Raw genomic sequence first — 18,960 nt, 5'->3', positions numbered from 1 at the left:
TACACATTGACCAACTTAAGCCTGGTTGAGAAAATTTCACATTGAATAATAAGGTATCTGCCAGATTGATCTTCAATAACATTAACAAGGTGAAAAGGCACCAACTTATGTATAAGGGTAATTAACCCCCTTGAGTGCGAGTTAAAAGACGCTGAAAAAACCTGTCCCGGCCATCTCTTCCTTACTCCACCTATATCTTCAGGTGTTAAATCGGACTCCTGCAGAAAAACTATTTTGGCTTTTAACTGTCTTATCCTACTCATTACTTGCTTTAACTTGACAAGTTTATTTAATCCTCTTACATTCCAAGAGGTAAACTGAAGTCCTCAGGACATAGACTATTAGTTATAATGTTGAGCTGAATTGATTTAGAATGACTGCTAACTGGGATAACAACGTGACAAAAAAGAAAATAATAGATTAAAAACCGTGAAAAGTAAATTTTAAAAAATGTGAACATAACTGGGTGTATTTTCCAAACTGAATTACACCCACCCACCCCATAATGAAAGCTTCCTGACGGCCCCGAGAGAGGGCCTAATTATGGAACTCAACTGGTCCTCCCATGTTATCATGTTGAAGAACGGCATAGCCAACAACCAGGTCAGAGCCCCCACGTTATCAGTAGTGGAAAATCTTACAACTATATTAGACCAAGAGACTTTATCAGATTTAACCTAATCGTAGTTACATTGCCACTGCAGAAGGTGAGAACCGATGCAAATTCATTAGCCTAAATAATGTATTGATAAACACACCGCTAACATTCGTTAGTTTTCATTTATGTCCCTTAGGCACTATGAACATGCCTATTTAAGCAAAAAGTTAAAGAGAAACCTGCTGTATTGTCTTATCTGTCCGCAGCCTCCAAATTATAGTTCAACTCCTGCACAAATGTCTCCGCTGCCGGTGCATTGTCAAAGGTGTAGCGTTTTCGTTTATGAGTTACCAGCAGTGGAGCAGGATAAATCAAACCATATCGTAAGTCCGAGATCGAGAACGAGGCCAACTCTTTCTTCACCGAATCGAATACACGCCTTCGCTTAAGTAATTCGGCAGAGACGTCGGGGAAAAAACCTGATTCTTTGATTATCGAAAAGTACAGATTATTTCAGTCTGGCCACGTTCATAACCCTAATTTTATTGGCGTAGTTTAAAAACTTCATTATCACTACCCTGGGTCGCTTGACCGACTTTGCTTTAGTTTCGTTTGCCCTGCCTATTCTGTGTGCTCTCTCAATTAGCAAGGCCCAGGGAGGTTTTCAGCACCCAGGACCTCGGGAATCCATTTTTCCAAAAAATAGACCATATCCCACCCTTCCACCCTCTCTGGAAGTCCCACCAAGAGAAGGTTCGAACGGCGGCTACGGTTTTCCAAATCGTCCAGTTTGAGCACTAACGCCTCCTAAGCTGCTTTCAAAGTAGTATTGAGTACGTAAAGAGGCGATATCGTCCTGATTGGTGTCAATTCTCTCTCCGGGTTCTGAAATGGAAGCTTTCAAATCCGCTTGTATTCCTTGTATTGCGCTCGGTAGCCCTTCAAATCTCGACACAAAGTCATTACTTGAATGGCGTTTAGGATTTGGCTTTGACCTGTTAAAGCCTCCTCCTCGCCGGTATTGTCGGTGGTCTGCACCGCATAGCTACAACAGGGGCCCAATTTCGGAGACTTCTGCGAATGCTTTATTGCCTTCGATTTTGGCTTTCCTTCGATTTCCAATCAGATATTTCAAAGTTGTTTAGTTGCGTCATTTCAAAACTTTTCGTAGGGGCTCCGACACATGTCTGCTCAGCACGGCGCCATAACCAGAAGCTAAGTTTCACCACATTCACTGATTCTAAATCGATCCCGGTCCCACGCTGGGTCGAATCCTGCGACCTCTTCTGTCCAGCGTCTTCCCTCTCCATCTCCCCCCGAACAAAGCCCCAGTCCCTCACTGGAAAGGAAAACCTCCCGAAAGTTCTACCATCCCAACTGAACAGCAGACATTCCTCGTCATCCGTTAAATTCAACAATAACCCAGACAGGCGGAAAGCAGAACAGACTGCTCTTACCGAACTGCTAAATGAAATACCTACAGCACTACAGTAAGGATATAAACCAGGCCATTCCCCTGGTTTCCTTAGGTCTGTTCTTTATTATGGCTGTGCGGCTTATGGATTAGCTTCATTCTCAACTGAAAAATACTTGGATGTGATACAAGCACAGGCTTTAAGATTGCATGGTGGTGCAGTAAGGTCGTCTCCTGTTTCGGATTAACTGTCTGAAATCCCCTTAGAATTGCGGATTTTTTTCAGTCATGCGAACATACTGGATTACTCTGAGGGGGCAGAGAAATGATCCTGTTAAAGTTTTGTTAGATGACTGTTGGGAACATCATACAATAAGTGTTAGTAGGTTTAGGTGGCTGGGATCTATCAGGCTGGGAAGATGGGATTGTTGGATAATCCAATATGGCGCACTGTCACGTTCTCTAAAACCCCACTTTGTTCTGCCTGTGAGCAGTTGATTTTAGGTCTCAAAATTTAATAAAGTCCAAGGACTCTGTTGTGCCTGAGAATATGTTGGTTCATCAATATATCAAATAAAATTATTTTGATATGTTAACCTTTGTTGCAGAGGAATCAAAAGGCAATTTATCTGGGAATGATGGTGTGGCCGTTTTTTGTGTCCAGATTAAAGGTAACGATAAAGAAACAACTTACCAACCATTTATCAGTATTAGCAGCAGAATGTGTGGCCATCATTTTAGGCTTAGACTGAGTGGAGGAAATTTGCCTATGCAAAGTTACAAAGTTGTAATTTGTTCAGAGGCATTTTTCGGTTCTGATGAATTTTAAAATGGGTCGGTCAGTTTGGAACTAGCTGGACAGTAGCAGTCGGTCAGAGTTACTGTTGGAAACTCATCAAACATCATTTCATACGCAATGTATTGGTTTGTACGTTTTCTTCTGATGGGTTCCTGCACATGGACGTACTGAGGGGAATGAGCGGGTTCACTGTTTAGTTAGAAAAGCTGTTAAAGTTCAACTGTGGATAAAGACCTACCACTTTGCAAATCAGAACCTGTTTCAGTGTTTGCAGGGTTAAGAATTAGGGGCTTATGTTAAATCTGGTGAGATACCGGACACAAGGGGACACAGCTTTAGAATGCCTAACAGTTTTGGGTTCATGGGAGAAGTGGATAAAAACAAGATGGAAGGAATTATATGGATACGACCTGAATTGGCCACTATAATGAATTTTTCCTAATGTCGTGTTGGAAAACTTCATAGTCCAGTTCAGTTAGTGGCGGGAACGGGCATTAAGTTAGAGTGTCAATCGCCATGTATCCAAAGCTCGCCCTATTTATTCACGTTAGACAATCATTCAAAGGGAAGGCGGTAGCTGGTGTGTTTGACATTGGGTTTGCCAACCAACATCAGACCAGAACTGTAGCTGTCTGGTGGGAAAGTCCGTTTGTGCGGTTGGTGGGCAGGAATGGGCATAGATGGACATATTTACAGACCAATGGGTGGCTGGCATTCCAGAGACGTTCGTTGACAGACATCTGGCGAGTCCAGGGCGGTGCTTTGTCCCTCCCCACAAAAACACTATCCTAATGTCCCAGACCTGTCTGTCGATGGGGCAGTCAACCCCGGAATAATAACTGAGAGATCAGGCGGTGAATGTGAGGTGCTGACGTCCCGATTGGAGACACTGCGACCGCCTGCGGCTTGTGATCAGGACGCGACTTTATTAACGAACTGAAACACCGAGGTGATCGGATATTTCACCACCCGAATGATCTGCTCCCTGAATTTCGACTGAGTCACCGCGTAAATAAACGTGTTCGTGCAGCAGCTGAAATCTCTCAGCAAAAACCCGACGTAGATAAAGATCCATTCCGAATCATTGAATTCGAATCCTTTCCCTGAGACCTGATAATAAATGAAATTTACAACCAGTGTCATCCACAGGAGGATGAAGCTGCCAGAGAGGGTGAAGAGTAAAACCACAGACCTCCTCCTGCTCTCCATCTCCGGGTCACTGCGGTTCTCCCCCTTGCTCTGACCCTTCAGCCCCTTACGGACCCGACTGGCAACTAAAATGTGCCTGACTGTCAGAGCGTTGAGCAGCAGAATCACAGCGAAAGGGAGGAACGGAGTTAAAACCGTATCGATCCAGTCATATGCTAACCACCCGGGATCAGTGAAGACATTGTCCCTGAGATCACAGAACCACGGTACATTGTCGATGATCACTCTGGGTTCCCACATGAAGTACCTAGGAAGGTTTTTCAGACAGGACAGTACGCCGGTTGTTGTTAGAACCACAGCCGCAGTTTTCCCGGTGCAATATTTTGTTTTCAGCTTCTGGCAGCAAATGGCGACAAACCGATCAAAGGTGAAAGTGACGGTGAACCAGACAGAACAGTGTGTGGCTGTGAAGCTCAGTACATCGGTAACGCTGTACACAGGGGTGATGCTCAGAAAACTCCACCGGAAGTAATACCGTTTGATTTGAATGAAAATTACCTCGGTGACAACGGTCAGTAGATCGGCCGCTGCCATGGCCACCAGGTAGCGAGTGGTGCAGGTAGAGAGGCCGCACTTTCCTCGGGACAGGATCACGATCGCCAGTAAATTCACTGGAGAAATACAGACGGGGAGAGAGAGAAAGAGGGAGGGAGGGAGGGAGGGAGGAAGGGAGGGAGGGAGAGGGAGAGGGAGAGAGGGGGAGAGAGAGAGAGAAAAAAACGCAAGATACTAGGCATTACTGACACCATTCCTCAATGGATCAGGTTTGAGCTAAAGGTCTGCAGCGCTACATTCTATGAACGGGTGCTAATCAAATGGGTCACACTTTCTCTGACCTGCCTTGTTCAGTGTGGAGATAAGACAATGTGTGGGCAATCGCCGGCGATAAAACCGATCTGCATGAACAACAAAGATCGGTGCTGATCCCGATTCCAGTCACTAACGTGGCCGGTTTCACTGATTTAACTGTGACTGATCAGGACTCTGGAAACTCAGCATCTAATGGGGCCGGGAAGGGATACAGAGGGGAGCAACACACACGAAATACTGGAGGGACTCAGCGGGTCAGGCAACATCCGTGGAATTGAACAAACTTCGGTTTTGGGCCGAGACTTTTCTACAGGAGGAAGTGGTGCCCCAATTTACGACGCGTCTCAGAGGCAAAGCAGGAACGATTTAGTAACCTGAGGCTGATCGGCTCCGTTAATGGATTAATTCTACAGCACAGCTCAATTCGATAACTCTCGTCAGCAGATCCGTGGACACTGGTTCAGGTGATCAGACCCAATTATTGACCGACAGACTGAGATCCGATTGTGACAAACTCCACCGGGAGACGTGAAACACAGGACCGGGGTTTCACTCTGATCAATAACTCAGAAACGTTGAATATACGATGTAAACCCTTCCCAGTCACAGTTTGCGGGGGAGCTGCCTGTCCCCACACTGGGACAACTCCGGACAAGGTGTCATTGAAGGCAAGAACAACGTTCGAGTCGATCCCGCGAGTTTGATGAGAGACAGGAGTTTAGCTTCGCTTGCATTAAATATGAAAAATCAGAGTTTTGAACTGACAGGATCAATATCTCTGACGGATATTTGTGCAATGATCATCAAGTTAGAAGCTTGTCAAATGATCATAAACAGATTCACGTGGTTCACACACAGAAATACGAAACATGAATTGCTCTGCTCACTCACCAGGAACTCCAATGACGGCAATGAACACGTAGAATATTTTCTCCACACTTCTGTACCTATCGAACAATGCAGGCATTTTCTTTGTCCCGTGAACTGTACCCCCTGTACTAAGGCGATCTCTCAGAATGAAATGTTGAGGCAGCACATGCCTGGGGGTTTTAAAACCATTTAGCGACTCCACAGGGACACAAATCAACAGATTTTAAAATAACTTAAAATTACTTACAAACCAATTGTGTCAGGCGTGTGCAATCCCCGTGGTGACAGATTATGATTAAATAATTAACTAGTGCAATGTTTGGACTGTTTGTGTGAATTAGTTTGTCCCAACAAAGGTGACTGAACATTCAGTAGTTTCTTATCAATTCAATGTGCTCCCACTGTAAGTATGTACTTCAATGGAGCCAATTGAGAGACACAGAATATTGAAGTAAATTGTGTCATTGTAGCTTGTAAAATTGTATTGAATCACCTACTCTTACCATTCTCCTCGAGAGTATAAACACTTGAAATAGTTTCTGCTTTGGGGACTCTAACGAGGGGGTCGCCAAGAAAAGATCTGCTTGTGATGGTGAATAAACATTTCCATATCCACAAAACCCTCCAACATCTTCACTGACTTAGTGACAGTCAGAACATTTCGGTGCTCGTCCAGGGCCCACCCTTAACCCTAATACGTGGCCATAAAGTCTAGTAGGGGGTTAAGTATGTTTCAATCATATCACCACGTATGTGTTAAAGAACACGACGGAGCACTGGAGAGGCGGATAAGAAAGTGCAGTTCTGTGTAGCGTGTTTCTGTGTCTCTGTGTGGATCTACCTGCCTGACCCTGCCTGACGTATCCATCGTGTTCAATTTATCCCCTCGGTTCAGACCGTCCCATCTGTCTCCGTAAACTGCAGATGCTCTTGAACTATCATTACAAACACATCACAAAATGACTGCCTGAACCATAACCATCAAGAACAGAGGTCAAAATTCAAATTACATCCATTATTAATCTATGTACAAATGAAATAATTGAGATTCGTCAGAGCTCCGAATCAGCAGACACACCTGTACATTGGATCAGAGCAAAATCATTTCAAATAGTTCACAAAATGACTGCCTCTGCCTGAGAAAATATCAAGAACAAACTTCAACGTTCAACATGCATTTGTTGTTAAATTATCTCAAAATAAAACAAGTCTGATTGTCGTCACACCTCCAAATCCTCGGAACCATGAAATGCATACCCCAATGTATGCTTCAAATCCAGCGAACCCCCAAAATCCGTATGGACCCTGAAATCCACTGATATTCCCAAATCTCTGCACACACTGAAATTCACACCGACACAAAAATATGCGTGCAACCCAATTCCGTGGTGCATCTAAGCTCATGTGTGCCCTCAATCCGCATGTATCCCTAATATTATCTGGCAAACACCCGTTCCTGTCCACATTTCCAAATCCCTGTGCACCCTCCATATTCTACAAAGCACTTCTAATTGACCGCATATTCACAAATCCGTCAGCACTCTCGAATCCGTTGCGCACCCTAACCCGCTGATTCTCCCACGTGCATATTAGATTATCCCAGCGAAGGAATCATTTCAAATAGTTCACAAAATGGCTGCTTCCATTTCTAAAAACAAGCACAAAGGTCAAAGTTCATGTTGCGTTTCTCTATAAACGAAACAGCCTTGAGATTCGACACATCTCCAAATCCAACAGCTCCTCAAAGTCAGTGATCACCCCGAATCCGCCATCACACCCAACTCTACATGAACCTGCAAATCAGTGTACACCCATAAATCTCTGCTCACCGGCAAACCCTCATTCAACCCTCAAATCAGTGTGCACCCCCAAAACAAGTGACACCCCAAAATCCCTGTGTACTCACACATTCGCTGACAAACTCCGAAATATTCTCACATCCCCAAATCCTAGCTCATCCCAAATCCGTGGTACACCTACACATGAGTCTTGCCCAGAGCAGGAAGCATTTCAAACACTTCTCAAAATAGCTGCCTCCACCTTAAAAATAGCAAGAACAAAGTTCAAAACCACATCCACATGTGTATTCACCCGCATATTCGTTGACGTCCCCTTAAATCAGCGCAAATCCCAAATCTGTATCCACCGAATCAGTGTGCACCCCAATTCCATGTGCATCCTAAACCCGCCAACACCCCGACATACGCATCAGATTATACCAGAGCCAGCATAATTTCAAACAGGTCCGCCTTAATAATTTAGCAAGAAAAAAATTCAACGTTCAAACTGCACTTATTGTCAAAATCATCTATAAATGAAACAACTTTTTATTCACCACACCGCCACATCTTGAGTACCGTGAAATACGCGCGCACCCCAAATCTATGAACACCTCCAAGTCTACCAAATCCCAAAATCCGTGTGGAACCCCAAATCCTCTGACATTTCCAAATCTTCGCACGTCCGCAAACCCATCTTCATGTCAGTAGATGCCCCTAAATCCACTGACACCCCCCTATTCGCTGACAACCCCCTATTTCTGCACACATCCACAAATAACTCTGCACCCCCATAATCGCTAAAACACCCCTAAGTCAGCGCAATCTTCTAATCAGTCTGCACCCCCAATTCCATGCTCACCCCAACCTGCCAACACTCTAAAATCTAACGACATAAACAACTCTGTTCACACACCATCCCAACGACACCCCCACATGCACATTAGATTATCCCAGAACAAGACTCACTTCAAACAATTCACAGAATAGAAGCTTAAATTAAATAGAAAAATCACAGTTCAAAGTGCATTCGTTATTAAATTATTGATAAATGAAACAACCTTGAGAATCATCACACCCCCATATCGACGGACTCCCCAAAACATTGTACACCCCCAAATCCGCCGACACACCCAGATCCGTGTGCAAACCCAAATCCATGTGCACCCTGAAACGCGCAGGCGACATGTCACCCCCAAATTCATCAACGCTCCGAAATCCGTGCGGACCCCAAATGCACCGACACATCCTGAAATATGCGCACATCCGCGAATCAGTGTGACCCATTTCCATGTGCACCCCCAAACCCGACGATATCCCTACAGGCACATTAGATTTTCCAGGAGCAAGATTAATTTCAAACAATTTGCAAAATAACTGCCTCCATCTTAGGAATTTCAAAGTTTCAAATGCATTCCTTATTAAAATATCTATATGCGTCTGCACCTCTGGGTGTTTGTATGTGTCCACATGTGTGTCTGTCCATCTCTTTGTGTGTGTGAATGTTTGAGTCGGAGACCAGCGAGCAGACAGCTCTTAGTCTTTGTCGTGATGGTGTAACTACTGAGAACAAATGGCGAGTGTGGAGGAAACCCTTCAGGACACCAGAGTGATGTGTGGACACTGGCTCAGGGAACTGGATAACATTCTATTGCTTGTCAATGATACAGAGATAGCATGGGCTTAATTCTGAAGAGGGGAGAGCACGGACAGTCTCTACGCAATGCATTGGGGAGGCTGAAAAGGGAAGGAGAGACTGAACCTATGAGGAGCGCTTGATGGCTCCAGGCCGGAACTCGATGAGCTTAGAAAAGTGAGGGAGAAATCGGATTGAAACCCGCCGAATATTGAATGCAGACCGAACAGAGTGGAGACCTGGGGGCGGAGAGGGGAGAGAGGGAGAGGGAGAGGGAGAGGGAGGGAGAGGGAGAGGGAGAGGGAGAGGGAGAGGGAGAGAGAGAGAGAGAGAGAGAGAGAAGAGAGAGAGATGGGGGAGAGGGGGAGAGAGAGAGAAAGAGAACGAGAACCTACCTGTACCTATGTGGACGTCTGTGTCTCTTTGCTCTTCAAAAACTTTAATATCCCGGGCCCCAATCGCCTCACTTTGACCTGGATGTCTAGCACCTATTCACTTCTATCCCTAGCAGGAAAGCCTTAAAACACATCGCTTGCTTCCTGACAACAGACACAACCAGTTCCCCTTCATCGACACTTTATTTGGAGTCAGAGGGCACTATAACAAACAAACAAACCCTTTTTCCCATTTGGTCCGTACCGAATTGTTATTCTGCCGAGTCCCATAACCGCAGCTGGACCATGGCCCTCAATACCCCTCCCGTCCATGTACCGATCCAAACTTCTCTGCAGTGAAATCCATAACTTCCACTAACAGCTCTTCCCACACCCTCACCACCCTCTGAGTGAAGGAAATCCCACTCAGGTTCCTCATAAATATTTCACCTTTCACCCTTAAACTGCGACCTCCAGTTCCCATCTCACCCAACCTCAGAGGAAAAATCCTGCCTGCATTTACCCTGTCAACAACACTCATAATTTTATATAAATCTGCAAAATCCCCCTTCATTTTCCAACACTAAAGGCAATAAAGTCCTCAGCTTTTCCTAAAGCTCGAGTCCTCAAGTCCCAGCAAACGTATTGTAAATTTCTCTGCACTCTTTCAATGTTGTTGATAAGCTTCCTTCAGGCCGGTAACAAAAACTACACACAATACTCCAGATTAGGCCTGACCAACGTCTTATACAACTTCAACGTAACATCCCATCTCCTGTGCCCAATACTTTGATTTCTGAAGTCCAATATGCCAAAAGCTCTCATTTCGACGCTATCTACCTGTGACGCCACTTTCAAGTAATTATGAATCTGTGTTCCCAGATCCCTCTGGTCCACCGACTCCTCAGGACCCGACTGCTCACCGTGTCTTCATGCACCCCAAATCAGTGCACACCCCGAATCCAATCCTCTGAATATGAAACAATGTTTGATGAGTTTCCAGCAGTAAATCTGACCTGCTGCGAGAATGACAGACTCTTCAAAAGACTATTCAAACCAAAAGGGAATCTGAACAAATTACACCTTCGCATGGACAAATTTCCTCCACCCACTGTAAGCACGAAATGATGGCAAGTGATTCTGATGTAAGTCCTGATAAATGGTTGCTAAGTCGTTTCTTTATTGTTACCAATAATTCACACATAACACAGCAACACCAACATTCCGAGTTAAATTATATTTTGATTCTTCTGGGAAAACGGTTAAACTATCTCAATAAATTTTCTTAATATATACTGAACCAACAAATTCTCAGGCAGAACAGAGTCATTAGACTTCATTAAATCGTGTGTCCTATAATCAAATAAAGGCATTGAAAGAAACAAAGTGGGGTTACCGAGAATGTGACTGTGGGACAATTTGCATAACCCAACTGTTACCTACCCGTGGGTATCTTGTACTCGTCACGTGACAGTGGTGTTGCAGATATACTGGACTTAAGGGAGTGGTCTTGTGATGGTGGAGTGACGTCATTTCCTGCCAGTAGAGGTCGCGTTACAGTTTTTCAACAGGGTATAAAAGTAGGGGCAGTTCGTTGATGGATTTTCCATTTCTGACTCCATGCTACTGCGTGGTCCAATATTATGACGCAGTTCTGTTGAAAGGTGGAGTTTTATTTAGTGCCTAAAGTTTAAAAAGTCATTGCCGGCAGTTTCGTTATAATACTGCCAGTTAAAAATCAGTGGAGAGTGAAGATCGGAGTTCGGGAGCAAAAAGATGGAGGAAAGTCGATTGAGACGGTGAAACAGGTTCGACCTTAACACCAACAAACACATATTTCAAGCATGATAAGAACCCAGGCACCCCAAACTAAAAACACTCTTGTTGTGAGGTTCCCAACAGTCCTCCAACACACCTTTAACAGCATGATCATTTCTTCCCCCTTAAATTAATCCAGTATGTTAACTCCACAATTTCAAGCAGTAAAGCCGAAACAGGGAACGACCTGACTGCACCACGACACAATCTCAAAGCCTGTGCTTGTATCACACCCAAACATAATAAAGTTGAAGATGAAGCTGATCGATAAACCACAACCATAATCAAGAACAGATCCAATTAAACAAACAAAATTGGTCAACAAATATTTTCATGTAACACCCCAGAATACCCACAGAGATAGCTGAGAATATTTAATGTTTCTTTATATTTATCAATTATTTTCTGATCCGGTGCTTCCATGTCAGCTTATTATCCGTCCACATGCCTGGAAATCTCACCACTGACAGCTTTTCAGGAGTTTGACCATATCAGTTCCTATCATTTCCAATCAATTGCAGGTCCATTACTCCTGCCTGTAAAACTCATAACTTGTCCCATCTATTTGCCGACTGTTTGACCTTACTAATTGCTAATGCATCCTATACACAGTTAAATTGAAATTTCTACCTCGAACCCATAAACTTCCATCATTTACATATAGTGATTTACAAACTCCAAAACCTATCTCAGAGAAAAATATTATTAATTATAATATGAAATAATAAATACAGCCTTGTGGGATCCCAGTCTCTATCTCATAACAACCGGAATATAACTTGCCCACCCATACCTGACACAAGACGTCCAATTAAAACCCTCAGAAAAAGTTAGATAATCGTCCCTCCATCCTCACTTCCACAATTTCATTAAAATTCTTTCCTTCCATAAATACCATCTGCCTTTTGAATAGTAAAAATACTGCTGTTACAACATCTATATTTAACTGTGCTTTCCTAATACCATCATCTAAATATAAAAATGAATTCAATGTCATACTTGCACACCCATACCATTACAAGACGTCCAAATAAAGACAATCAGGATAAATTGTACAATAGCCCCCTCAATTGCATTTCCAAAAATTAATCAGAAGTCCATCCTGCAATAAATATCATTTGCCTTTTCAATATCACAAAATATTCCACAAGTTTACATAAATAAGACGTTAATGGTATTGGCCTATAACAAGGAGGATCAGACGGGGAGCTCCAGGTTTTAGAATGGGCACTACTACAACCATTTTCCATCAGGAAAGTTGGTGGCCAAACCTCTAAATACGATTCAGAAAGTTAATATTTTCACAAAAGAAAATTGCATACATACTGTGGAATCAAGAATTTATACTGCAAGTTCGTCATTTATTTTATTCCCATTCAAAACTCTATACCCTATCCCTTTCCTTATAAAACTGGCAACACCACCCCTCTACCAGCTAACCTGTCAAGCCTAACGACAATATAATCCTGCACAGGAATAAAAACTTAAAATGTGCTGGTTTCCTGAACAGATATAACATCCGAAGAAACTGAAAATCAGAAATGAACTTCTTAAAGTCTTGACCGTTATAAATCAGAGTTCTCGCATTTCATTGCAATATTTTAATCCTATTGTGTATGCTCCCAAGTAGACTGGGATACAGAGGCCCCACCCAACAAAACTTCATTTAAAGCTTCCCACAAAACACCAGTTACACCAAGATACCTTTCTGCAGCTTTCACAATAATTTTAATTTCCTCAGTAGGATGAGATGTCTGAGCAGTACAATTCACCACATCGGTTATAAACATCACAAACTTCATTTTATCCAGCAGTGAAGTATCTTTGGTGAGAGAACTGTGATGCCGGCATATATCCACTGACGTCACAGTCTGTTCCCTGAGAGGGATCACTTTATCCAGTTTACCTGCTCTGCTTGCTGTACTTGTCCTTGAACAGGCCCTTCTGCTCACTGTGTTGTTCTGAACCCATTGAACTGGTCACTTCATGCCTTACTAAACCAATCCCTTCTGCCTACACAAGGAACACATCCCTCCATTCTCCTCACATCCACGTGGGATCTAATAGCCTCTTTCACGTCTGCCTCCATCACCACCCGATATTCACTCCAGACACCCACCACAATGGGAATGAAAAACAAAACTTGAAACGCAAATCTTCTTTAAACATTCTGAGTCAGGTTTTTGACATCATTGTCTTTTCTAATTGTTTTTGTTTAACTGCAGCTATGCAGAGAAAAGATACAAAATTACACTAAATTACAAAATACTTCAATAGTGCAAAAAGGACCAATGAGGATGTGTTCCCCCTTTCTCCTGAAGTGCATGCCCACTGGCATTGGACATTTCCTCCTTAGAGAAAAAATCCCAGCTGTCCACTCTGTCTGTGTCTCTCACATTCCTGTAAACGTCTGTCAGACCTCCCTCAGCCTCTGCCGCTCCGGAGAAAATTCCCCGAGATTGTCCGGTCTCATTTTATCCAGGCAGCATCCTGTTAAGTGTCTTCCACTCACCATCCGAAACCTTCGCCTTATTCCTGTCTTCGAATGTAATTCTCCAGATGTGGTTAAACTAGAGATTTATACAACTGCAACATAACTGCCTGACAATGGAACCACTATCTGGGAGATATGAACTCGGATTCCAACATCCCCCTGTAGATCATCACAGTCCAATCTCGCCCCATGAATATAACAGCAAACAGATAATGCTGAGGCTTTATAAGACACTAGTCAGGCCACACTTGGAGTATTGTCAACAGTGTTGGACCCCACATCTCAGACAGGATGTGTTGTCATTGGAGAGAGTCCAGAGGAGGTTCACTAGGATGATTTGGGAATGAAGGGGTTACAATATGCGGAGCACTTGGCAGCTTTGACCCTGTGCTCACTGGAACTCAGATAAATGCGGGGACATCTCATTGAAACCTACCGAATGTTGAAAGGACTGGATAAGGTGGATGTGGAGAAGGTATTTTCTATGGTGGGGAACAGCCACAAAGTTGAGCGGCCACCTTTTCAAACAGAGGTAAGCAGCTTATTTTCTTATTAGCCAAGGTGTATTGGATCTGTGGAATGCTCTGCCACAGACTGCGGTGGAGGCCGAGTGTGTGGGTATATTCAAGGCGGAAGTTGATCGTTTCCTGGTCGGTCAGGGCATCAAAGGATATGGCGGGAGGTCAGATATCTGGAATTGAGTGCGATCTTGGATCAGCCATGATGGAAAGGTGACTGACTCAATGGGCTGAATGGCCTAATTCTGTTCCTATGCCTTATGGACTTATGAACAGAAGCCCCCTCAATCATGATGAACCTCCTCTGCACTCTTCCAGCACAAAACATCCTTTGTACAGAATGCTAAGCGGAACTGAATGGAACTTTTCAAGAACGTTGTCAAGTCAGGCAGCATCTGTTGAGGGGAATAGAGTCGATGGTTGGGACAGAACCCCTCCCTTACGGCACTAACACAGGCCCTTCGGCCCAAACTTTCCATGCTGTCCTCCAGTCCATTTAAACTAATTCCACTGCCTGTCTTTGACACAGAACATAGAAATCTACAGCACATTACAGGCTCTTCAGCCCACAATGTTGTACCGACCATGTAACCTACTCTAGAGACTGCCTAGGATTTCCTGATCCTATATCCCTCTATGTTTCTAAGCTCCATGAACCTATCTAAGAGTCGCTTAAAATATCCTATTGTATCCACCTCCACCACCGTTGCCAGAAGCCCATTCCATGCTCCCACCACTCTCTGTGTAAGAAACTTACCCCTGACATTCCCTCGGTACCGACTTCCAAGCAGCTTAAAACTACGTCCCCTCGTGTTAGTCACTTCAAGCCTGGGAAAATGCCTCTGGTTATCCATATGATCAAAGCCTCTCATCATCTTATACACCGCTATCAGTTCACCTCTCATCCTCCGTTACTCCAAGAGGGAAAGGCCAAGTTCACTCAATCTATTCTCATAAGGCATGCTCTCCATTCCAAGAGCAACATCCTTGTAAATCTACTCTACACTCTCTATAGTATCCACATCCTTCCTGCAGTGAGGCCACTAGAACTGAACACATGACTCCCAATGAATTTAAGAAGTTTATTAATAATGCAGGTCAGGTATCCCCAGGAAAGAGTGATATTTGAAATTGTAAATGTACATATTTCTCTTTTGTGAAAATATTAAATGTTTGAATTGTGCATCTACTTTCCTCATGGAAAATGGAAATAGTAGTGCCTATTCTAAATCCTGGCAGATCCCCATTTGATCCTTCTAGTTAAGGGCCTATATCGTGAATGTCTCATTTATGTAACCTTATGGAATGTATGGTAATCGAGCGCTTGAGTTATATTTTGGAAAGAGTGGTGATAAAGTGGTTTATTAGAGTGGATTTTGGAAGGGTGAAATGACATTAGATTCAGTTTTAGGTTTGGAAGATGATATTCGGAAAGCACAATTAAATAAAGATGTTGTAATAGCAGTATTTCTTGATACTGAAAAGGGAAATGATATGGAAGAAAGGACTTTTGATTAAATTAGGAGTGAGGGGGACATTGTATAATTTTTCTGAGTTTTTTTTTTGGATGGACTGTCCAAGTACCGGTCGGCATGTTATGTTTGTGTTTCTATGAGATAGAGAATGGGATCCCACAAGGCAGTATTTGTAGCCCTTCATTATTTAATATTATGATTAATGATATTTTCTCTGAGATGGGAAAATGGGATACCCTGGGTAAATCACAATATACAGATGACGTAGCTTTATAGATTAGAGGTATTAATTACAATTTACAATTAATAGGTCAAACAGTGGGCAGATTGATGAGGATTTTAAGCTTTCAGTCGTTAAAATACATAACATCGTTTACAAACAGCATTAATAAACTTGAACGTGATTTTAAATTATATGATTAATATCTTGAGGAAGTGTCAGTGGGAAGATTTCTCAGTATGTGGATGGATAATAAGCTGACATGGAAGCACCTATCAGTAAAATAATTGATAAATGTAAAGGAGCTTTAAATCTCCTCAGACATCTATGTGGGTATTCTTGGGTGCAACATGAGAATCTTTGTTGACCAATTATATTTGTTTAATTTGATCTGTTCTTGATTATGTCTGTGTGGCTTATGGATCAGCTTCATCTTCAAATTAAAAATATTTGTATGTGATACAATTACAGACTTTAAGATTGTTTTCCAGTGCAGTATTGTTATCTCCTGTTTTGGATAAACTGAGTGCAATGGGACAATTGCCCTCAAAGTAACTGAGGTTCAAGTTGATGTCAAATTACTGGATTAATTTGCGGGGGCAAGGAAATGATCATCCTGTTAAAGGTGTGCTGGAGGACGGTTGGGGACATCACAAGAAGAGTGTTTTTTTGTTTTGGATGGCTGGGTTCTTACCACGCTGGGAATATGGGTGTATTTGATGATACAATATGTCCCACTGTAGCTTTCTCTGTAACCCCACCTTGTTTTTTCCAATGACTTCAGTTGATTTTAGGTTAAACGATCGGATTCGGTTATGCCTGAGAGTCTGTTGGTTCATCAGTATATTAATGAAAGTTATTATCCTAGAGTAACAATTTTTACAGATGAATCAGAAGATAATTTAACTGGGGATGTTGGTGTGGCTGTTTTTGTGTGCCTGAATTGCAGGTAATGATAAAGAAATGACCTATAGTCATTTATCAGCATAGGAAGTAGAATTCTTTGCCAACAGCTTTGGCTTACAGTGGGTGGAGGAAATTGGTCCTTATAATTTGCTCAGAATACATTTCGGTTTTTGTCAAACAGTATTTCATATATAAAGTTTGATTTATATGTCTGCACATTATGGGCCCTGCACATCACACTGTTGAGGGAAATGATGATGTTGACTGTTTAGCACCAAAAGCTGTTAAATGTTAAGCTGTGGATATAGACCTTCCATTTAGCAAATTAGAAGCTAAAGGGTTGGTAGTGTTAAGAATTAGGGGCTTATGACAAGACGTAGGATAATGGACATAAGGACAGACACCTTTACAGAATACATAAACCTATTGGGTTTATAGAAGAAGGGCTTAAAACAAGGGAAGGAATGATATTCACATGACATAGAAATGACCACACTGTGCTTAATTATGCCTTGTATCTAATTGGAAAATTTCATTCTGTGTCGTGTACATTTTGTCATTATGAAACTGTCGAAACACATACTATTTCAATGTGAAGCGTATAAGGCTGAAGAAAAATCAAATGCAGTCTTCAGTACAATCTTTGCGAGGGTAGATAGTTTTCAGATAAAAAATATTAAATTATGGGACTGACTTTAAATCAATTCACAGTTTGAGCTGGAAAAGGCATGTAATAATTGTGTTAAACCTAAGGAAATGACATATTAGGTAGCAAAGGTGAGTGGGATGTTGGATTATTGGGATGTTCTTAAAATCCAACAAAAGGCAACGAAACAAGCCATAAGAATGGTCAAGACGAAATATGAGGGCAAACTGGCCAATAATATAAAGCAGGATACTAAAAGTTTAGTTTTCAGTTACATGAAGAGTGAAAGGGAGATGAGAGTTGATAGTGGACCACTGGAAAATGATGCTGGTGAAGTAGTAATGGGGGACAAAGAAATGGCAGATGAACTTAATGAACAATCTTCACTGTCTTTTCCGGTCAGCACCGTCCCCACTTGTCCCATTTAACCTGTTTCATTACGGGTGGACTTTAGGACCCGGGGGGGCTCAGGACCCGCCGCCCGTAGCTGCTGCTGAATTCCCGGTGTTTCTGTTCGGTTGACGGATGCGGTGAACGAGTTAAAATTAATCGATCGATAATTCTCATCTCGTGTTTGTTTTCACCCCACAGAACCATAGAACATTACAGCACAGAAAACAGGCCATTTGGCGCTTCTAGTCTGTGCGGAAACTTTATTCCGCTCGTCCCATTGACCTGCACCCAGTCCGTAACCCTCCAGACCTCTCCCATCCATGTATCTATCCAATTTATTCTTAAAACTTAAGAGTGAGCCCACATTTACCACTTCAGATGGCAGCTCGTTCGACACTCCCACCACTCTCTGAGTGAAGAAGATCCTCCTCATGTTCCCCCTAAAGCTTTCCCCTTTCACCCTAAAACCATGTCCTCTCGTATTTATCGTTCCTAATCTAAGTGGAAAGAACCTGCTCGCATTTACTGTCTATACCCCTCATAATTTTGTAAACCTCTATCAAATCCCCCCTCATTCTTCTACGCTTCAAGGAATAAAGTCCTAACCTGTTCCAATCTTTCCCTGTAACTCAACTCCTGAAGACCTGGCAACATCCTAGTAAATTTCTGCACTCGTTCAATCTCTCCAACCTCTCCATGGATACCTCATGTCTGAACTTTATGAACTAACCTCCCATGTGGGACCTTGTCAAAGGCCTTACTAAAGTTCATGTAGACTTCATCTACAGCCTGTCCTTCACCTACTTTGTTGGTAACCTCCTCGAAAAAGTCTTCAAGATTCATTAAACACGATCTACCATGCACAAAACCATACTGACTATCCTTAATCAGCCCTTGGCTGTCCAAATACTTGTACATCCGATCTCTCAGTACATCTTTCAATAATTTACCTACTACTGATGTCAGGCTCACTGGCCTGTAATTACCTGGTTTACTATTGGA

The 18,960-nt window shown here is 42.8% G+C and overlaps 1 protein-coding gene across 1 annotated transcript in view; it reads right to left on the bottom strand.

Moving 5' to 3' along the window:
• Positions 1-1,498: 1,498 nt before the first annotated feature.
• LOC140723759 (zinc finger protein RFP-like) overlaps positions 1,499-18,960 on the bottom strand; it is a 35,494-nt gene continuing 18,032 nt past the window's right edge. The window contains exons 3-4 of the mRNA XM_073038299.1: positions 2,313-2,365; positions 1,499-1,643 (exon numbers count right to left, since the gene is read on the bottom strand). Coding sequence (XP_072894400.1) covers positions 1,499-1,643; positions 2,313-2,365 — 198 coding nt within the window. The remainder of the gene's footprint in view (positions 1,644-2,312; positions 2,366-18,960) is intronic.

The sequence above is a fragment of the Hemitrygon akajei genome, unplaced genomic scaffold, assembly GCF_048418815.1.
Source record: "Hemitrygon akajei unplaced genomic scaffold, sHemAka1.3 Scf000133, whole genome shotgun sequence".
NCBI classification, from domain to species: domain Eukaryota; kingdom Metazoa; phylum Chordata; class Chondrichthyes; order Myliobatiformes; family Dasyatidae; genus Hemitrygon; species Hemitrygon akajei.
Note: the sequence above shows the minus strand (reverse complement) of the source record. Positions and strands in the feature narration are given on the sequence as shown.